The following is an 18,264-nucleotide window of genomic DNA, read 5'->3' as shown; positions in this document are numbered from 1 at the left end:
AGAGATCAGTGGTCCGGTTCATACTGAAGCCCATTTTACTTCAAGTGTGTTTAACAACAATGGCTGCGATGGAGAGAGGGTAAACACATGAGATATAGTTGGCGTTCATGCTAAGTTCCATCAGTATCAGTCAGGTCTATATTTTGATAACATACTTTTATTAACACTACTGAAAAATAAGCACCATTTATCCCTTCCCAGACTGCCTTAGCATAAAGAGCTCCAGCTTTATTTTATAATCTATTTATACTATAATTAAAACAAGGAACCTGAAACCTATTTCTTTAAATCCACCAATTCTTGTGCTTCCATATGAAGAAGATCATGAAGAAATAAAGACTTTTTTAACATATTTATTTTTTAAACTAGATTTACAGAATGAGAAGGAGCCTTTGTGCAGTCACCTCTTGAATCCATCCACTTGGCACAACGACCAAACAAGCTTATTATGTATCTGAGCATCAGGGAAGGTCATAATAATAGCAGAGTAAATGAGATCATCAAAGATGCTGCAGATATAATAACCCTGATACAGTATTTTAGGGAAAGTGGTTTCAACTCAGTGTCTGTTAGCACATTACCAGCATACTAAACACAGCAAGCAGCTTCAGCAGATGCCGTTTAAACGAGCAGTAAACCAACACAAGCGCTCACCCAACTGAACGAAATTTAATAAAATTCCACGGCCCTTGATCAAAATTTGCTGATACATTTCATTAAAATACAACCTTTTGAGCTACTTTGCTCACAACCAGCCAGCCAGGCAGGCAGGCAGACAGACAGGCAGGCAGGCAGACAGGCAGGCAGGCAGGCAGGCAGACAGGCAGAAAGGCAGGCAGACAGACAGACAGACAGACAGGCAGGCAGGCAGGCAGGCAGGCAGGCAGACAGGCAGGCAGGCAGACAGACAGACAGACAGACAGACAGACAGGCAGGCAGACAGGCAGGCAGGCAGACAGGCAGGCAGGCAGGCAGGCAGGCAGGCAGGCAGGCAGACAGACAGACAGACAGACAGACAGACAGACAGACAGACAGGCAGGCAGCAGACAGACAGACAGACAGACAGACAGACAGACAGGCAGGCAGGCAGACAGACAGACAGACAGACAGGCAGGCAGACAGACAGACAGCTCCTTGGCTGATGTAATAATCCTGCTGCTAAACTCTGGAAAGACTTTGACCTTGGCACAAGGGTCGTCAAGCTTCTTCATATGTTCGTTTGCATTTCCCTGTTAATGAGCGCGCTTTAATAAATGCTCGGATGAACATGACATGTAATTATGACACAGCAGTAAAAACATTTCCAACGCACCCACAAACGTATCGCGATCTGTTTCAGTTCCATTTCTCAGAAAAGAAACATGTGACCTACCAACGAATATCAGGGGAATGCCTGACACATCCATGTCAGCTTTATTTGATATTATAAAGCTATTAAAACAAATCCAGATAATTTATTTTAGATGATGGGGGTTTAATAGGGAACTTTGTAGAGTTTGACGGTCCATTTATTCTGCATTAGACCATGACCCTGCTGGCCTCTGTGCCCTCACGTTCACCTCTTCTGGAATGTTTCAGCGTGTCGTGTTGATGGTGATTAGGCTGATTTTTCACTGTCTCTACACCCACACTTCTCCATTTTCAGTTCTTCACCCCGTATAGCCATAATACCCCCACACAAACGCTGCAGCAGAGGACTTAGTGTGGCGCCATCACAGGAGCATAAATCCAGCTTTATTGCCTTCTACAGATTACTGCACCACAGCAAATGCAGGGTAGAGTGCACTGAAACAGTTTCCTTTCTTTTTCCTACTTGTTCTTCACCAACAGGTTGTTTAATATCGCCACCAGCTGGCTGGAGTGTGTAAGGACAACTTTCTCTTTGGCCAATTTCAGTCCCACGCCAGGCTGGAGTGAAGGACTGGAAGTCATGATGGCATGGAGCTCCAGAGTGCATTGTTTTAAAAAATGAAAGATCAATGTTTACAGCCAGTCAATTGCTTCTTGTGTCAAACATCTTGAATGATATTGATCGGCATATGGATTTTTTTGTCCTATCTCTGTTGTGCAGGCTTAGTTCAAATTAAGCGATACCATCCTCGTCCCACTCTGCTTGGCAGATCTATGTGTTTAGGAAGTCGCTGTATGTTTTAAACACGCCGTTAAATGACTGCGGAGGGAGTTGTGCACAGTGTGAGAGGTCATGGAGTTATGTGGATCTGCAGAGCCACAGCACCATCCCAGGGAAGGTGAAGGTGAGGATGATCCCGCTCCTCTAATGTCATTCTGAGCAGTAGGGCAACATTTGCACCTCTGCACAAAATAATTATCATCAGATTAATTAAAACAAATTGACATGATGCAACTAAATGCCACATAAATCATGCTGCTGCATCCAACCAGTTTATTCCTGGCAAGTATCAGATATCCTTTGGTGTAGAGAATATGAGTGTTACAGTGTCAAAGTTAGGCATGGCGATTTTGCCAAGCTGATTAGGCCCTGGTGATTTAACGATCTGTTAAATCATGTTGTTGATTAGCAGTTAAATTAGAGCAGTCGCTGAATGTTGCGGTAAGTTTAAGGTGTGACTGGTGGGGCAAAGTTTTGTCTTTATTTCCACATTCTTCTGTGTCGCATCTGAAAATGAGGAGTTGCCATGAAGGAGCTGTCCCTCTCCAACTCAAAGCGATGCTCTGTCTCCAAGGTGACAACACATTTACATTGTAGCCATGGACACCACATCTATCACCTTGTGCATGGCATTCACTGACTTGCAAATCAAATACGCATCACTCACGGTAATGTCAGAGGAGCCGGGCCGCGGCTTTGGCCACACCCAGTGGAAACATCATGATCGCCGCTGTCACACGTGACTGAGAGAGCAACGCTGAGCGACACAACGATCGATGGTGTATCAATTATTTGGCCAGTGGCTGCGTACCATGAGGTGTGTATAAAGGAAGTGTGTTGGCCCAGCGATGTGCTATTTTAAACCTCGCTGTAGAACCCACTCACAGTCACATCTGTGCCTGGTGCCACTCTGGAGTTGAATTATTATGCTCAGGCCCTCCGGCTGTTTGGTCTGTCATGTATCAAATAGTTGAGTTGTAGAAATATATGAGTGGAGTAAAAGAGAGCGTGACACTCTAATGTGTATGAAAATGTGAACGTAATAGTTGTTTTGACTGGTCTGACAAAGGTAATTGGTCAAGTGAACCAGTCGTGATTCGGTGATGGAAACGGGCGCCTGCGTGCAGCGGCTCAACCTTCATATTGAACACCATGCCTGCGCGTGCCGGCGCAGCAGTGGTGCCTCTGAGAATCAGCCCATGAACGCTTATTGTCTCTGAAATTAGAGAAAAATAAATGTGATGAGGGACTCAAACCTCCAGAGAGAGAGGGAGGGAGGGAGAGATTAGCACATGGCTGGTAGACTGCAGAGTGTCTGCAAAGTCATCTGAGGTCAGCCAGTATAGGTTTGAGGTGGATGAAGCGGAGTGAGAGCTTACAGTAAGATCAGTGCAGCCCAGACACGGGCTAACACACAAAACGCACCATCTCTGGCACAGATCAGTGTAGGAAACTCTAATCTGCCTGCCTTCCTGTCTGTCTGTGCCTCTCTGTCTGCTCATACCAGGCCTGGAGGTGTAGGTGAAGAGGAAAATGAGGATGAAGCACGAGAGGATCGGAGCTTTATCTGGGTGCTAGCTGTATCTGTGGTAGCTGTGAGCACGCCTTTACCGGTGGATGACCGGATCTCACTACTGGATGCTGCTGTGGCTGCACGTTAGCCGAGGTCTGACATCACTGCCCTCTCTTCAAAGGCCTGAGTGTTCCTTCCCCCCACCTTCCTGTTGGATCCCAAAGCACATCCCTTTCATCAGGAGTCATTTTCCTCTGGAATCACAGATTAGCGCAGAGCAAATGCATTCGAAAATGCCAACTAATTTTCCATTGATGAGACACTGAGCCTTTTCCGTGCTTTGCATTACTAAATCGTCAATCCGATGGCTCTTTTCCCACTTCCTTCAGCCTATACATTTTTGTGAGAAATTCGAGTTCACATCCAAGACTCCTGAATTAAACATAAAAAAAACGCAGAATGAGGAGATCAGGATGAGGACAGGGGGTGGGAAGGAAATAAGCTGTTGTCAATCTGGCTCAGGTTGAGCTTGACAACCTCATAAGAATCCCTTTAGGCTGGGCCACATGCAGCTCGCTACCCTGCAGAGTGGCAGCGCTCTCCCTGCTTTCTTCCTGTTTGCAGAGAGGGCTGATTCCCCGCAGCTGATGTTCTCAGAGATCGCTCATTCCATCTGGAGGAAGTGTGGTTGGGTAGCAGGTTCAACGCGATACCGTTGTTTGATCAGTGAATGGGGACCAGTGAACGTCATTAGTTAGATTCCAGTTCACCTTCATGAGGGATGGATACAAACTGCCACCACAGATGTGGTAGCGAGTTAGTGCCTCACATCAAGGTTTGACACAGGGAACACATTTGTACCCCTTTATTATCTTATATACAATTCCAAGGGCGAAAGAGACCTAGAATTTTTTAATTTAATTAGTACAAAGATGACAGATGTGATGAACCATTTTGACAAATACTCAATTCATAAAATCTTGTCTGTTCTGGGCCCCTGTAGAAACACACTGATCATCACAGTAATGTTAGTAGACGCTATATTCATCAGGTCTGCATCTTATTTATGATGAGATTAGTAATTATCTCACGTTGGATCTTTCTATATTGTTTAAAGATCAGATAATGAAGCCAAGAAATACCTCATTTTTAAATACCGGTACTGATTATAATCGGGGGGGGGGGGGGGGGGGGGGTAGTGGATTAAAATCCTGATTAAAATCCATTGTTTTCATGGGAGGATGGAGTTACAGTGGGAATACGGGACCATGAATCCAGGATCATGGGTGCAGGAATAAACGGTGTCCTTGGGAAAGTGAGCTGCGCTGATAAGCTGCTGAGGGATTCCTGGAATAGAAATGGAGTTAGTCAATCGATTAGAGGAGTAAAACCCCGAGGCGGAGCAGAGGTGGTGCCGGGTGGGAATTTCAACTGCATGCTGGTATCTTCATCATCTGCCTACCCCTCCCCCCCCACCCCCACGATTCCAGTGACCAACCGTACAATATGTGTCTGTTTAACCAATCAGCCACAAGCAAAGAGAATTTACAGCCAATTGTGCTCTGAAACATTACATCACCGCTGACCTTCCATGGATTTTCTTCACCTTCCAGTGAGCCACTGGTTTCCATTCCTTTCAGAGAAGTCAGTGGAAGTGAGGTGGTGCTGTTTTGCCTCTGGTGGTGTCCTGTGATAAGAACTAAGCATGACCTGTCATTATTCAACTGTGAATCAGCATTTACAGCACAGACACATACATATTATTATAGAATATCATATTATAGAATCTGCAGCCATTAAACTGTCCAATGTTGGGAACCACTGAGGCGTCACACAATTAGAACTTCCCTCAAACTCTGTCTAGTTGGGTTAATATCCTGGAAACTCAGTTTCACTGCAGTAATAATTTGGTTTGCTGTTGCTGGAAGACTTACAGTAAACTGCAGAGCCACTGAACACATCCTGATGGAATGCAGACGATTCCAAGGTCAACCCCCGCAGTGTGAATGTTCAAGGGTCCTTGGCCAAGATACAGAACCCCCAATTAATCTCAATGACACTTGAGTTCTACTGATGACGCCAGTACACATGGTAGAGTCTGCCTTGTACCAGTCTATGACTGGGATTATGGTAAGGAAATTCTTAGGTCGTTGCTATGGAAACTCCATATATTAACGATTTAATATATAAGCAAAAGTGATTGTTTATGGCAAATATTCTTTACACTGAAAGAGCTTTGACCTATTATCAATTTAGGTTCCATGACATATGACTGACAGCACATCAACCTTGAGTTAATCAAATTTATGTCAAGCTATATGACCTCTAAGGTCAAGAGGGAGCTTTCACCTTTACATAATAAGCACATTAACACTGTGGCACACAGGCATCAGAACAACACACACACAGTTGCACACTGGCAAATACATCGTCATTTACGAGACATAAGCACCCCCCCCCCCCCCACACACACACACACACACGTACATTTTTTGCGAGTGGGATAAAACATTAACCTTATATCAGACAGCCTGAATTGGGGGTGTTGTCTTTTCCGACCAATCACTGAAGCTAATCCTGATGTCTGCTCCTCTCTGGCGACAGACTGATGAAATCGCAGAAGGAACGTGAGGCTGAGCAGTGATGTCAGAGAGAGCGGAGGAGGTAAAAAAGAGAGATATTAGCGACAGGTTCACATAAAGAGGCTCATAGGCAGAGTTTATAGTAGCTGTGGAGTTTGGATTTTGACACAGATTGGCAGGTTTCCATATTGACAGTCTCATATTTTGATGAAACCTGTCTGGGAACCTGTCTGTGAAAAAATGTACTCGGTAAAAGACAGACAGACAGACAGACAGACAGACAGATAAACGGCGGCTGACACACAACCTTGTCAAAGGTAATAAATTGTAATAAATCTGAACAATTAAATTAAATTATTTAACCAAAATGTAATTGTTCCAGATGGCGGAGGGACTTTTGACCTTTGTTCAAAGCGCCCTATTTTCTTATGTAACCTTGAATCACGACTGCTTATATACCATTGTCTCATGCATGTAAATCACAATATGTGGGGAGATGACGTGCTTGGCAGAGGTCTACGCTGTCTGAATGCTTTTTTCCTAGTTATAATTTTGACCAGTTTTTGCAAATGTATGCTAATGTATTAGCTTAGATGACTTAGTTGAAATCCTCTTTACATTCAATCCTCTTTTACCCAGCCAGAACTGCATCCATATTTTACTACTCTTTTTTTCATTTGCATTATTGCCACTGTGGGAAGACGCTGCTTTTACTGCATGAGCACCTTAAGGAAAAAGCCTTTCATTTTAGCTTCTAACTCATTAAGAACTCCGTCAACCAGCAGGTGTGCATGCCGTGTCTGATTTTATCAGATTCACAAAGTGTGAATCTTAAAATATTCCAAAATACAACTGAACAAAATGCAGAAAACAACGGAATTACAAATGGTTTGTACAGTCATTCACTTGTACAAGTGCAATTCCCGTAAAAGTGCATTGGTAAATCAAACGTGATTGTGTTAAACTGAAACTGAAAGTGAGCCCCACATGCTGCACCTACAGACGCTGCATGTGTCTTTAAAGTGGTAGCTCAAGAATTCTCTGCATCGTGTATGCATCTAATTAGTTACTGATCCCATTATACATACATATGTATGCACAAACACACACAAACACACACAAACACAGACGTTACCCTGCTTGGATGACAGATGAGCCATGTCTGCCAGATCAGAATGTCGTAAAATTAAGAGAACGGAATCTTCCTCCATCTCACAGAGACATACTTGATCTTTCTTACCCTCTCACTACCCCCAACACACACACACACCACACACACACACACACACACACACACACACACAAACTGGCTATTTTTTTTAAAACCCAAGACAAGTCAATGTGTTGTAATCCAAGTCAATTGGATTTCATTCTTAAAAATGTAATACTGCAGGTTATGCAGGCGATGCTTATCCTAAATCTAAATTAGGTGAGGTACAGAAATGTAAGACTATGTTCAGTAAAGTTCCTATTCCTACACTGTTACCATTCTTTTTAACTTTATTGTTAGATGAACACTGGTTGCTAATTTGATTGGAGTTAGACCTTTACCCACTTGAAAACAAATTGCAGAATGATCTGCCTTAAGCATGTGTTAATCAGGCAACCATCTCGTGCCTTATCCCCAGTGCAGCCCATAAACATTGAACACTGTCCCTGACACCACTTGAAGCCATGTGCAAGAACAATGATTAGTTGCTTTCAGGTCTCCCTGAGCAGGTCTCTCTCTGGTTAAAAGGCCCGGGCACATACAGCCCAGGCAGGACCTACAGAGTGATGTTATCATGTTTGTTATGTATGCACTGACTAAACAAGGTAGATAAGACCCATTTACAAAGAACAGCGAAACCATATTCTCAGCTCTATTTAAGCTTGTGCTTGTTCAGCTGCTTTCCACGTGCCTGGAGGTTCCGGTTGGCCTTGTTTTCATGAACGTTGTTAAATGTTTCACTTGGAATATCTTTTACCCCCCTCAGTTCTGAGAATATTCTGAAGGCTGAGGGTTTATGACCAACGGTGTTTGCATGAAATCAGGCTGGAAAGTTGACATCTCAACTATTTTCCTCCACCAAAAGCAAGATGTCATAAGTGGTTTTGACGTTTATTCCCCATAAAGATCAGATTATTCTCCATATATAAGCATTAATGTGTGTACGTGCTCCTCCTCTCTCCTCTTGTGTGCATCTGTGTGTATGCGTGCGGACGTGCGCGCACAAGCAATAAGCCTCTCCGCCACTGCGCAACGATGGAGATGACGCAAAAGGACCCAGCTCTCCGAAAAAGTGTTTCAAGACGAACATGGCGGCAACTTAATCGCGGCACAAGATGACAATAGCCAAGTGGAGAAGAGATTGCAGGATTTCCACCGAGGTACGTGACGGAGAGAAGGCATGAGTGCATCCGAGAGCTCGTATCCGTCCTTTCATTGAATCTGCAGAGCGAACTGTGGCAGACGCGCAGCATTACGGAGAGGCTCGCAACAGCTGGTCTCCCTGGAGAAGCCCAGAGAATAAACGCGGAGTGGGACGGTAGGCTGAGGAGGCATGCGGTCAAAGAGGACGCTGTTTATCCACGGCGAGTCATGGAGAACCGGAATGCGACAGCGCGAACCTTAACTTGTGCGGGCGCGCTAACTGGATCAGAACAGCACCAATTGTTGCGGGCGCAATAGAAGAGCGCCCTGGTCCGGCAAAGGCACGGCACCTTACAGAGGAAAACCAACCGGAGTACATCTCCCCCCCAAGTCAATGAATATTGTGGCAGAGCAGCCCCCGCGGTGGAGTCGGCCAGGGCAGCACTTTCCTAAAATATGACCAGGGGTGCATGGATGCGTCGGCAGCACGATGAAGGCTTAAAATTCTGGTTTGCACCCCGAGAGAACGAGAAGCCATTTACAGAACCGGAGCGGGCCCAGAGATGGAGACTGTCGCTGGCCTCTCTTCTGTTCATCACCGTCCTGCTCTCTGATCACTTGTGGTTTTGTACCGAGGCGAAACTGACGCGGACCAGGGACAAGCGGTCGGACGAGGGGCTTGCAATAACGGATATGGGCGAATACACCAACTCCCTCACCTTGCACCAGACTCCGGCATCACCCGACCCTTACAGCCTCATCAAAGAGAAAGATGTTATTTTTATAGGGAATTCTACTCTGTGGCGGATGGACAGCTGTCTCCCTGACAGCTTGTCCAAAGACTGCTTTACTTTCGCGGACGCTGACGCGGTGTGCCTGGGCCTCTCCGCTGGAGGGGAGAAGGGAACGCAGCCGGCGCACGTCAACCTGAGTGATTTATACCTTTCTTTTTGTAATTCTTACTCACTTTTGGATTTGTTTTACGGGTTTACGAGTGTGGGCAATTTGAATTGCACCCTGGATGTGGCGATACAGGAGGATGAGGGAGGATGCAGAAAGTGCGTCCGTGCTTATCAGTCTCTGGACCAGCGGGCGCAGGAGAACTACCGGGAGTTTGAACTGTTGGTTCAGAAATACGAGACGGATGTGTACTCGGTCAGGACGTGCATGGAGGAATGCAAGGTAGGACCAACGAGACTAGGTCACGCACACACAAACGCATCCACGCACACACAAGCTCAAGGAAATGGGTGGGTACGCTGTTGTCATGGTAACCGTTGGGCATTTCTTCCAGAATCTTTGAGTCAATGCCACAAGTGCTTTAAGTGCAATTTTGTCCGTCAGCTGTCACAGGAAAATGCAACCGTCATATTTTCACAATACATAGAAACAACCTGCAAATGTTCTAAAATTATTGACGTGATTCATTTTGCCCAGCTCTTTCAGCTCAACCTTTCATTTGGTCGGTTGCCTGTGGAAGCGATGCTTGACATTTGGAATTCAAGCCACAGCTCCCCTGTGTCAGTAGTGCTGCTTTAAATATTGTTAACAGCACCGGTGATTTATGCACCTAATCCAGGCTTTGTCGTGTCCCCCACTTTGCTTGCCGTTGCAGTACCATGTCATTCATGCTTAGAGCACACACCTGAGGCCGGGGAGCACATGCTATGCATATCAACAGCATTGCATCATTCCTACTTCCAGATCAAGATACTGTTGGCGTTGCGTGGCTGTCATCATCGTGGCCCACTCAGCCATTGCAGAACAATGAAAACTTTGAATAGCACCATAGCGTGGGGATGTATTGGTGAAACACAGCAGTTTCGTGCATTTCATTTGTTGTTCAGGGAACTGTTGCAGGGGCTGCAGCTTTCTCGCTGCCCACGGTGCTGAAAGAAATCCCTGCATGCAGACTTTAATGAAAATCTGCACATTGCTCTGGCTCTGTGAAGTTTTATCTTGTTTAGAGAATGATACAAGATCCTTCTTTCAAACGCTTACGATCAGAACAGGCGATAATGCATGTTCATTAGCATGGACTGCATGGATGCTCTATCAATGATGTAGCTTTATTTTTTCCAGCTGATGAAAATTCAAGCGTCTGATTGATATCAGCCTGACCAATTTCCTTGTTCCGCGCATTAAGACTCTGTGGAATTGTGCTGACAGTTGCTGTCACATGACTCAAGCTGGGAGATTTACATCACCACCATGATAGCCCTGTAAGAAGGTCAGGGAATGAACCATCAAAAGCAGGAAGTCTCCTCTCAGAACTGCTCTCCTAATGATTCTGTAGCACACAACTCATTTTAAACAAGATGGATGTGGTAGAGGGACAGATGGTCCGAGTGTGTATTCTGATAATCCATGTGTGTAATAGGAAGAATCATTAGTGGGAAGATATACAGAGAAGGGGCCCTCACAATGGAGTCAACTGCACGTTTATGTTGCTGTATTGTGACTCACATCTTATTGTTGTGCCTAAGTGAGAGACATGGAGCATACATCATTATGCTTCAGCATTTTAGCTGCTTCCTTCTTCCCCATTTGGGTCTTTTTCCACCTGCTCTGTGCTAATCAAATCAGACTCAGGCAGGTCTACAACAACCTATTAGCCCCTTTAGTCCAATCTGAATTGCTAATCCTCATCAGTGTTCATCTGACCTTTCTTAAAGCCCATCAGCCCACACCTGTCTTCCCCAAGCATGACCATGATTGACTGTAGAAAGGCATCAAACAGCTTAAAACTGAGTCATATCAGAATCTTCACCTTTCAAGCACCCTTTAGCCAGTTCCTCCTCCATGGTGGTTGTACATGTGTTTTCACTCTTTTTAAGTATCAGGAGGCAACATAAACTGCAAATAAGACAGAGTAGTTGCAAGGGAAACAAAGATTTAATTTTGTGGTTGTTATTGCCAAAAAAACATGTAATGAGTGCACAAACAATCTGCACACACTGAATAACATGGACAGTTTGGAAGTGAGCTTTTTGGTCATCATTCAATCCAACCATTGATGATGTGGGGGTCCCTGCACAGTTTTACATCTAACAGTGTTTTCAGCATTTTTTTAAAAAAACAATCTCCGTCAGAACCAAGACGAGCTTTTCTCCTGATATGCAGATTTACTGTTCTGCATAGTGATACTGTACCACAGACTCCAGAAGCGAGACTTAAGCAAGAAATCATTGAATAAGAAGTTACATTCTTTCTCTTATTATATATGTGGGGAATTGATAAAAATCAGCAAAACTAATCCTAGAACATATCACGGTCTTATATATGGAACTGAAGTTGTGGAACTCTGCTCCTGTTTCCTCCAAACCAATACATCCACATCAACTTGATTGGAGACTCTAAATCATCCCTCGGTGTGAGTGTGTGATTAAATGATTCGTGCGTGTGTGTGTGTGTGTGTGTGTGTGTGTGCGTTTGTATCCTGTGATAGACTGTCCAGGGTGTATAGCCCTCCAGCACCCTCAGAGACCCTGATTGGGAATAAACTGTCCATCCGTCAAAACATCTGTGTCCAGCTGTGTTTTAGGCTTGGGGAATGTTTGTTATATTGCAGGAAACATATCATGGGAGTAACAAGTGTGAACGATTTGGCAGAACTGATCAACTTTCCTGATGTTATATTTGATTTCAGACAAAAGGTTGCAGAAATAGTCCGACTGAAGCACCAGGATGTCTCATTAAGCTGATGATTCCTGGCGGGTGGAAGCACCTGTGTGAGGGTTTGTGTGGCCTCCTCAGCCCAATCCTGTCCTCACTACCATGATGAACAAATCATTGTGTCAAGCACTATGGCTGCCTTTGTTGCACAGAACATGCAACATAGTCGAGCCCTCATCAACAGGATTAACATGGAGCAGAAACATGACTATATGCCTCCACTCGTTCAGCTACTGCTCAATTTTACTACCTTCCATTGCTGACTCCTCACAAGGAAAAGGAGTGAGCAACAAAGCTCCACGGAGTGACGTCAGTATGTCCAAATTGGTCATTACTTAGCCACAATGAATACTCCATTCAGCTTCCCCAAAACCCATGTGTGCTTCCACTGTGCGTTAGAATCCAGCTGATGCATTCAAATGCTGCATCTTTTCACTTTAACCTGCTCATGCTGTGGTTCTGTTGATCTCAGTGTGCAACTGTTTACCCCTCTCTCTCTCTCTCTCTCTTTCTCACACACACACGCACACACACACGGAGCCCCATGTGCAGTGTTTTCCTGCAGGTCCAGACCTGACTGTCCCTTCCGGTGTAATTTAATTTGCACTCCTATAATTCTCTTCTTCTCTGGTGGCTGCTGTGTCTCCAGGGTTATATCTCAACATGTTCATCTCCTCTCTCCCTCAAACTGTCATGTCTTACTTGCACATGCATCCCATGTGTCCATGTCCAGCTTTTTCACCCCACCCCCCTGCTTCCAATCGGGGACTTTAATTTGTCTCTGCCTCTTACTCTCTGGAAAGACTGGATGTGGGTGGTGATCCTTCTTTTTTCCCTCTCTGCTGGAGTGATAGCCACTGATCTCAGGTTAAGGTGTTTTCCTTCCCTTCAATCACAGGTCTGTCCACACAGATCCGTCCGTATCCTCCTTCTGGCTTCTCTGCTTATTCAGTCATTCTTCTCCTCACTGTCAATTTCTGCAAGACTATTTAATTTAGCTGTTTAGTTCAAAGTTGGAGCTCTGCAGTCATTGAATGCCAATTGTTTTCCACTTAACAAAGTGTCCCTGTTTAATGTCAACAGGAAGCAGAGGAAAGGAAAGATTTCACCCTTTCATTAAGCCAGTGTGTGTCCACTGGCAGGGCAAACACAAGTTAAGATAAGACTACTGCTAACATAAAGGTCATTAACAGTAGAAAAAAGAAAGAATCGACAAGTGACGAGCCACCTTTTCTAATCATCATAAAATTGGACAGGTGTGTTAATAAACTTGTTAAATCAAAGATTGCTGCTCCTTGGACATGTTTTATACATCCTGAGTGACCTTCAGAATGTTTGTAGACAAGTTATGATGTTAGCAATGTATTTGAACTGTTAAAGATAAGCTTGCACCTTACCTGTTAAGTTGATAATGGGTCTTTAGATAATGATGAGAGAACTTTCACCTTTAAGTAAGTAGCGTGCTTTTCAAGGAGTTGTGCGTGTGGATAGAGAGATTAAATATAGATCACCCAGGGAATATGCAAGGACAGGAGAGGCAAATCTAATGAACCTGATCTCAAAACATCGCACCGGCCACTATTGATGTTTAACTGATAACTAACCTACTGAACGTTGGCCTACTGAAAGTAGCCCTGTATTAGTCCAACAGACTAAGGCACAGAGGGTGTAACAAAATAGCAATATATATATACAGTATATATAAACATAAAGAAAAAAATATGTTCAAAGGAGTAGGAGCTATCTGACTTGGGGTTAGTTAGTAAGACTTTTTTCAGTAACATCTTCCAGCTGCCAATGTTAGAAATATTTGCTTTCGTTAAATTATATGTATTAATTTAAATTATTCCTTCTCGCATGCATTAAACAATCATTAGAATTGACTTCTTTTATGTTAAGGCTTTGAGCCTGTCTCTATTGTGAAGATTGATCTGCTTTTAGCTGCTCCAGCTTTCAATCCCACACTTTTCTCCCTCTTTCAAATTCAATTATTGCTCTGTTTCTTCTCCATGCAGCAGGGAAACTCCCCTTCATATAAGCTGCCAGTGTTTGTTTCTCCCCAGGCAGGAGATAAGGGAATGCGTCTGTTCCAGAAGAACACAGCAGCACTCCCATGGAAACGCCTCCTTCTCATCCTCTATTCCCCATCTGTGCAGCAGCCTGAGTTTTCTGTGGCGTCCTCATATGCTGTCATGGACCTAAACTTAGGCTGTGCACATCCATCCAGAATTCTGTTGCTCTTTCCTCATACTGTTTTTAGCTCTATGAGGTAATACTGAAAATATACTGGCCTCATTCAGTTAATAAAGAAAGGAATCCCTGTTCTTTTATCCTGAGAGCATTCCTAAATGAACAGGACGGTCATGGATGACCCAGAATGCGATGATGTCACACCAGTTACATCAACGCCACCGCTCAGCCTGAACATCACAGGGTGGCAGTGCAAGCCAGATTGTAGCTTACCATTGTATTTTGAAGTTGAACTGTTGGAAATATGGCCTGTTTCCCATGATAAATGTGTGATTATCTGCACAAACAAACAAGGCTGGATTTGCATCAGATTGATTTGTGAACTCACCCAATTACTGTGATTATTTTAGCAGGTCAGAACTTAAAATGATGCCAGCCCCTCTCTCAGTAACATTTTAATAATAATTACTACACGGCCACTAAAATATTTTTTATCAAATCCTTCAGGATTATGGCATAAGTAGATTTTAACTGTTGTAAATCTGCACATGCTTTTGGTCAAAACTCTCCTTCGTCCGACCAGGACTGGTGAGTTGAATAATTTGATGAGTGGGTGATGTGTTAAGTTTGATTTTTCTGTGACAAACTGATGAGGGAAGAAGAGCAAAAATGCTCTCACTATTGATAAGTGATTAATGAGATAAAGAGAAAACAATGAACAAAAATTGCACTTTTACTTGTTTTAGTTCAACAGTTCCAGTTGTTAATAAGAACGGAGTCTGGTTTACTTCAGCACATTAGTTTTCACACATTTCTCAAGATTTTGGCTGATTTCTGACACTCTACTTCAGTCTCATGCGGTGCTACTTAGTGGCACAGTGTGCAAGATGACAGCTGGATGAGCCAAAAAACAAGGAGAGAAATCTAAATTTAAAAAGACGATCATTTCAGTCACGACAGCCCACGATTGTTTCAAGTTTTTGCTTTGTTTTCAGATCTGAATGTTAATTCAGTTTTTGAGCCGAAGCATGACATTCATGTACTTAATGGTTCATATGAAGGCAATAGAAAAATGCTTGTCAGTGCAATGAATCATTTATAAAAATGGAATCCAGTTAATCAGAAGTTAATTGACGCAGCTCTTAGGAAGTCATTTATAAAGCAGAGTTATAGAAAGTATGTGCTCTAAAGAAACTATTTTTAGAGTCCTGTCTGCAAGCTGTTAAATACTTTCAATACTGGACGAGAAATGGAATGGAACATGACATTTCATTTAATTTACAGTCTGTGGAACACTCTCTCAATTATGAAGCTGACACGAATGGGCCTGTTACATTTAATTGTTCCCTAAACATTTCAGTGCATGTGGTTTAAATAACAGAAGGTATCACAGAAACATGGAAAACTGGAATTAAAATGTTTACCTGTAGTGTTGGGCCGTCAATCTCAACTATTACCTCTTTACAAAGGTACTTACAGGTTTGGGTGATGAGAGGAGGAATTTCTTTTATGTTTGTCTTTAGGTTGATTGGTTGTAGAAATACCCAACCTGAGCTGGATTTCAGTAAATTAAATGCTGATTTAAACTCTTTGAATATTAAGTCTTTCGTGCAGGTATCAGAATACCCACCACCTTTTGTGACTGAGCCTTTATTATATGGTAATTAAGCCATTATAGACAATTTAGTGCAAATGTGATAATTTGTCATACAGAGTTAAGGTTCTATTAAAGTAGTTTTTTCAATGTGCTATCATCTGTGCTCAGGACTGGCTTTTAAAGTTAGACCTCCTTTGTTCATGTCACATCAAAACACACCAGGATGAGAATCGACAGTGATTACTGAAGAACAGAGGTGCAGTTGTGGCATTTGACAGATCCTCGATCAATAGGTTCATGAGTAATTTGCCATGGTTAGAGAACACTGACCTGTTATTCATGAGGAAATGGCACGACTCAAAGCATACAATGACGCTAGTCTGGAGGGACCGTTTGTTTGTCTTAGTGCATATGTGAATCTACCAAGGTAAATGATAAAGGATGCTTTGTATACACACAAATTTGCAAATGAAAAAGTAGCTTTAAATGCAAAAGAAATTGTGGCATATATGGTAAAGAATTCCCTCAGCATACCCACAGTTTGTGTTTGTGACTTAGATTTAAAAAACAACAACAACACACACAATCAAATTACCAAGTCACTATAACGGAGTGTCCAAAGACCAAAACCATGTCGAGGTCCCCGAGGAGCAGGGAATCATAAATGTTCTGGATGATAAAAGCAAGCGTGAAGCTTACCTTATACAGTAACCTCTGTTGATCTGTATGTGATCCTCCGTGTATTCTCTTTCAAACCTGCCTGAAGCTCTCAGACCTATTTTAAAGCTGAAATTAAATCCTGAGACAGGAGGTAAGTTCCAGCTGCACGTTGCAGGCAGAGCAAGGAGCAAAGCTGAAACTAAATTAAAAAAAATATCCCCTCTTATGGTGAAAAGAGAGGACAAAGCCAGAATGTTCTCTCTAAATAAATGTAACAAGCTACTTTCTAAACACCATAAATCAGTCAGCTGACATTTGGAATGCAAAAGAAGAGCATAATGGGTTTTTTCTACCCCCCCCCCCCCCCCCCCCCCCACACACACACACACAGGGACATCTCATAGACACATTACTGACTCATTATCATTACCATCAGCAGCTCACAGCATGTCCTGATTCTGACAGAACTGAGGAGATGAACAAAAGAAGACAGACATGTTCCTGCCGCCTGTGAACTCTCGTCCAACAAACATTGGAGTACAGGGCCTCAGCAAAAGAGAAACAGAAAGAGAACGGTCAGATTGAAGGGACTCCCTGCTGCTTTGCAGCCGATGAACACTTTTCCTCCCGATGTTCTCTGTTTGTTCTGGGATTTGTACAAACAATTCACCGGAGCTCCTGGTCCTAATCCTTTCCATTTTAATCAGCTGTTGTTGGATGAGTAATTGTTGAACGAGGGCGCTTGTTTACAATGGGATTGCATGGACCAGAACCAGGCTGGAGTTACTTCCCCTGGATTTTGTCATGAGAAATAAGCAAAACTGGAAAACTTGTTTTATACTTTCACGCAAAGAGTATCTCATTTTATAAAGCTATGATATATGTTACATACATTTAAGCTCATACAGAGGAGACAGCAAGTGAACTGAACTCAAATCTAGTTTTTTTCCCCCAAGCTGAGCTAAGTAAGACCTGAAACATTTTTAATTTCATATGCTGCATTTTTTCCCTCCCATAAATGAACAGACTATAATCTAAATGTTCATTATAGGTACAACCCAGGGTGAAATATGATGTGCTTAATTATTTTGCACTCAAAGGTAAATTCAAGAAGAAAGTTATTCAATTTCACCCCATATGTAAAGAAAAAGACATGGAAGCTTTTCCAGGAATGAGATGTTTTATCAGCATCTGAAGACTTAATTAATCATCTTAAAAAATGTTGGAGGGACATTAGTTCTTGCTTTGTCAGTCAGCTGTTGTTATGATTAAAGCATTTTGAGGCAGCTTTTCGGAATAATGTGACAGACATTTTGTTATAATAAAACTGAGGGATACAGACAAAGGTAAAGATGTGTATAGTACTTTTTCATCTTTTTTTAAAATGATCTCTTCATTGTGAAAACCACCAGCCACTTTTCCACATTTCACAATCCTTCATTCGGCACTTTAACAGCTTCTGGATCCAATTGGAACGTTAACGATCCATCCCAGTTTCACGGACTACCGTTTATTGCATGAGCAAGTCAGCAAATTCACAAGAAAACATTGGTCCTACTCTTC

At 43.1% G+C, this 18,264-nt stretch overlaps 1 protein-coding gene and 1 long non-coding RNA gene across 4 annotated transcripts in view; one reads left to right on the top strand and one right to left on the bottom strand.

Annotated features, from left to right (window-relative positions):
- Positions 1-4,494: 4,494 nt before the first annotated feature.
- On the bottom strand, positions 4,495-5,343 carry LOC130534812 (uncharacterized). The gene is made up of 2 exons (XR_008952972.1): positions 5,231-5,343; positions 4,495-4,991 (listed from the first exon to the last, which is right to left on the bottom strand). It is a non-coding gene; the product is annotated as an uncharacterized LOC130534812 (long non-coding RNA).
- A 3,095-nt stretch (positions 5,344-8,438) lies between these two features.
- LOC130529931 (NALCN channel auxiliary factor 1) overlaps positions 8,439-18,264 on the top strand; it is a 53,754-nt gene continuing 43,928 nt past the window's right edge. For all 3 annotated transcript variants that reach the window (XR_008951683.1, XR_008951684.1, XM_057040663.1), the window contains exon 1: positions 8,439-9,761. Coding sequence is in view for 1 of the 3 variants with exons in the window: in XM_057040663.1 (XP_056896643.1) it covers positions 9,036-9,761 (726 nt within the window). In the remaining 2 variants the exon portion in view is untranslated. The remainder of the gene's footprint in view (positions 9,762-18,264) is intronic.

The sequence above is a fragment of the Takifugu flavidus genome, chromosome 1 (assembly GCF_003711565.1).
Source record: "Takifugu flavidus isolate HTHZ2018 chromosome 1, ASM371156v2, whole genome shotgun sequence".
Taxonomy (NCBI): Eukaryota; Metazoa; Chordata; class Actinopteri; order Tetraodontiformes; family Tetraodontidae; genus Takifugu; species Takifugu flavidus.
The sequence above is the reverse complement of the archived record's forward strand: the minus strand, read 5'-3'. Positions and strand labels throughout refer to the sequence as shown.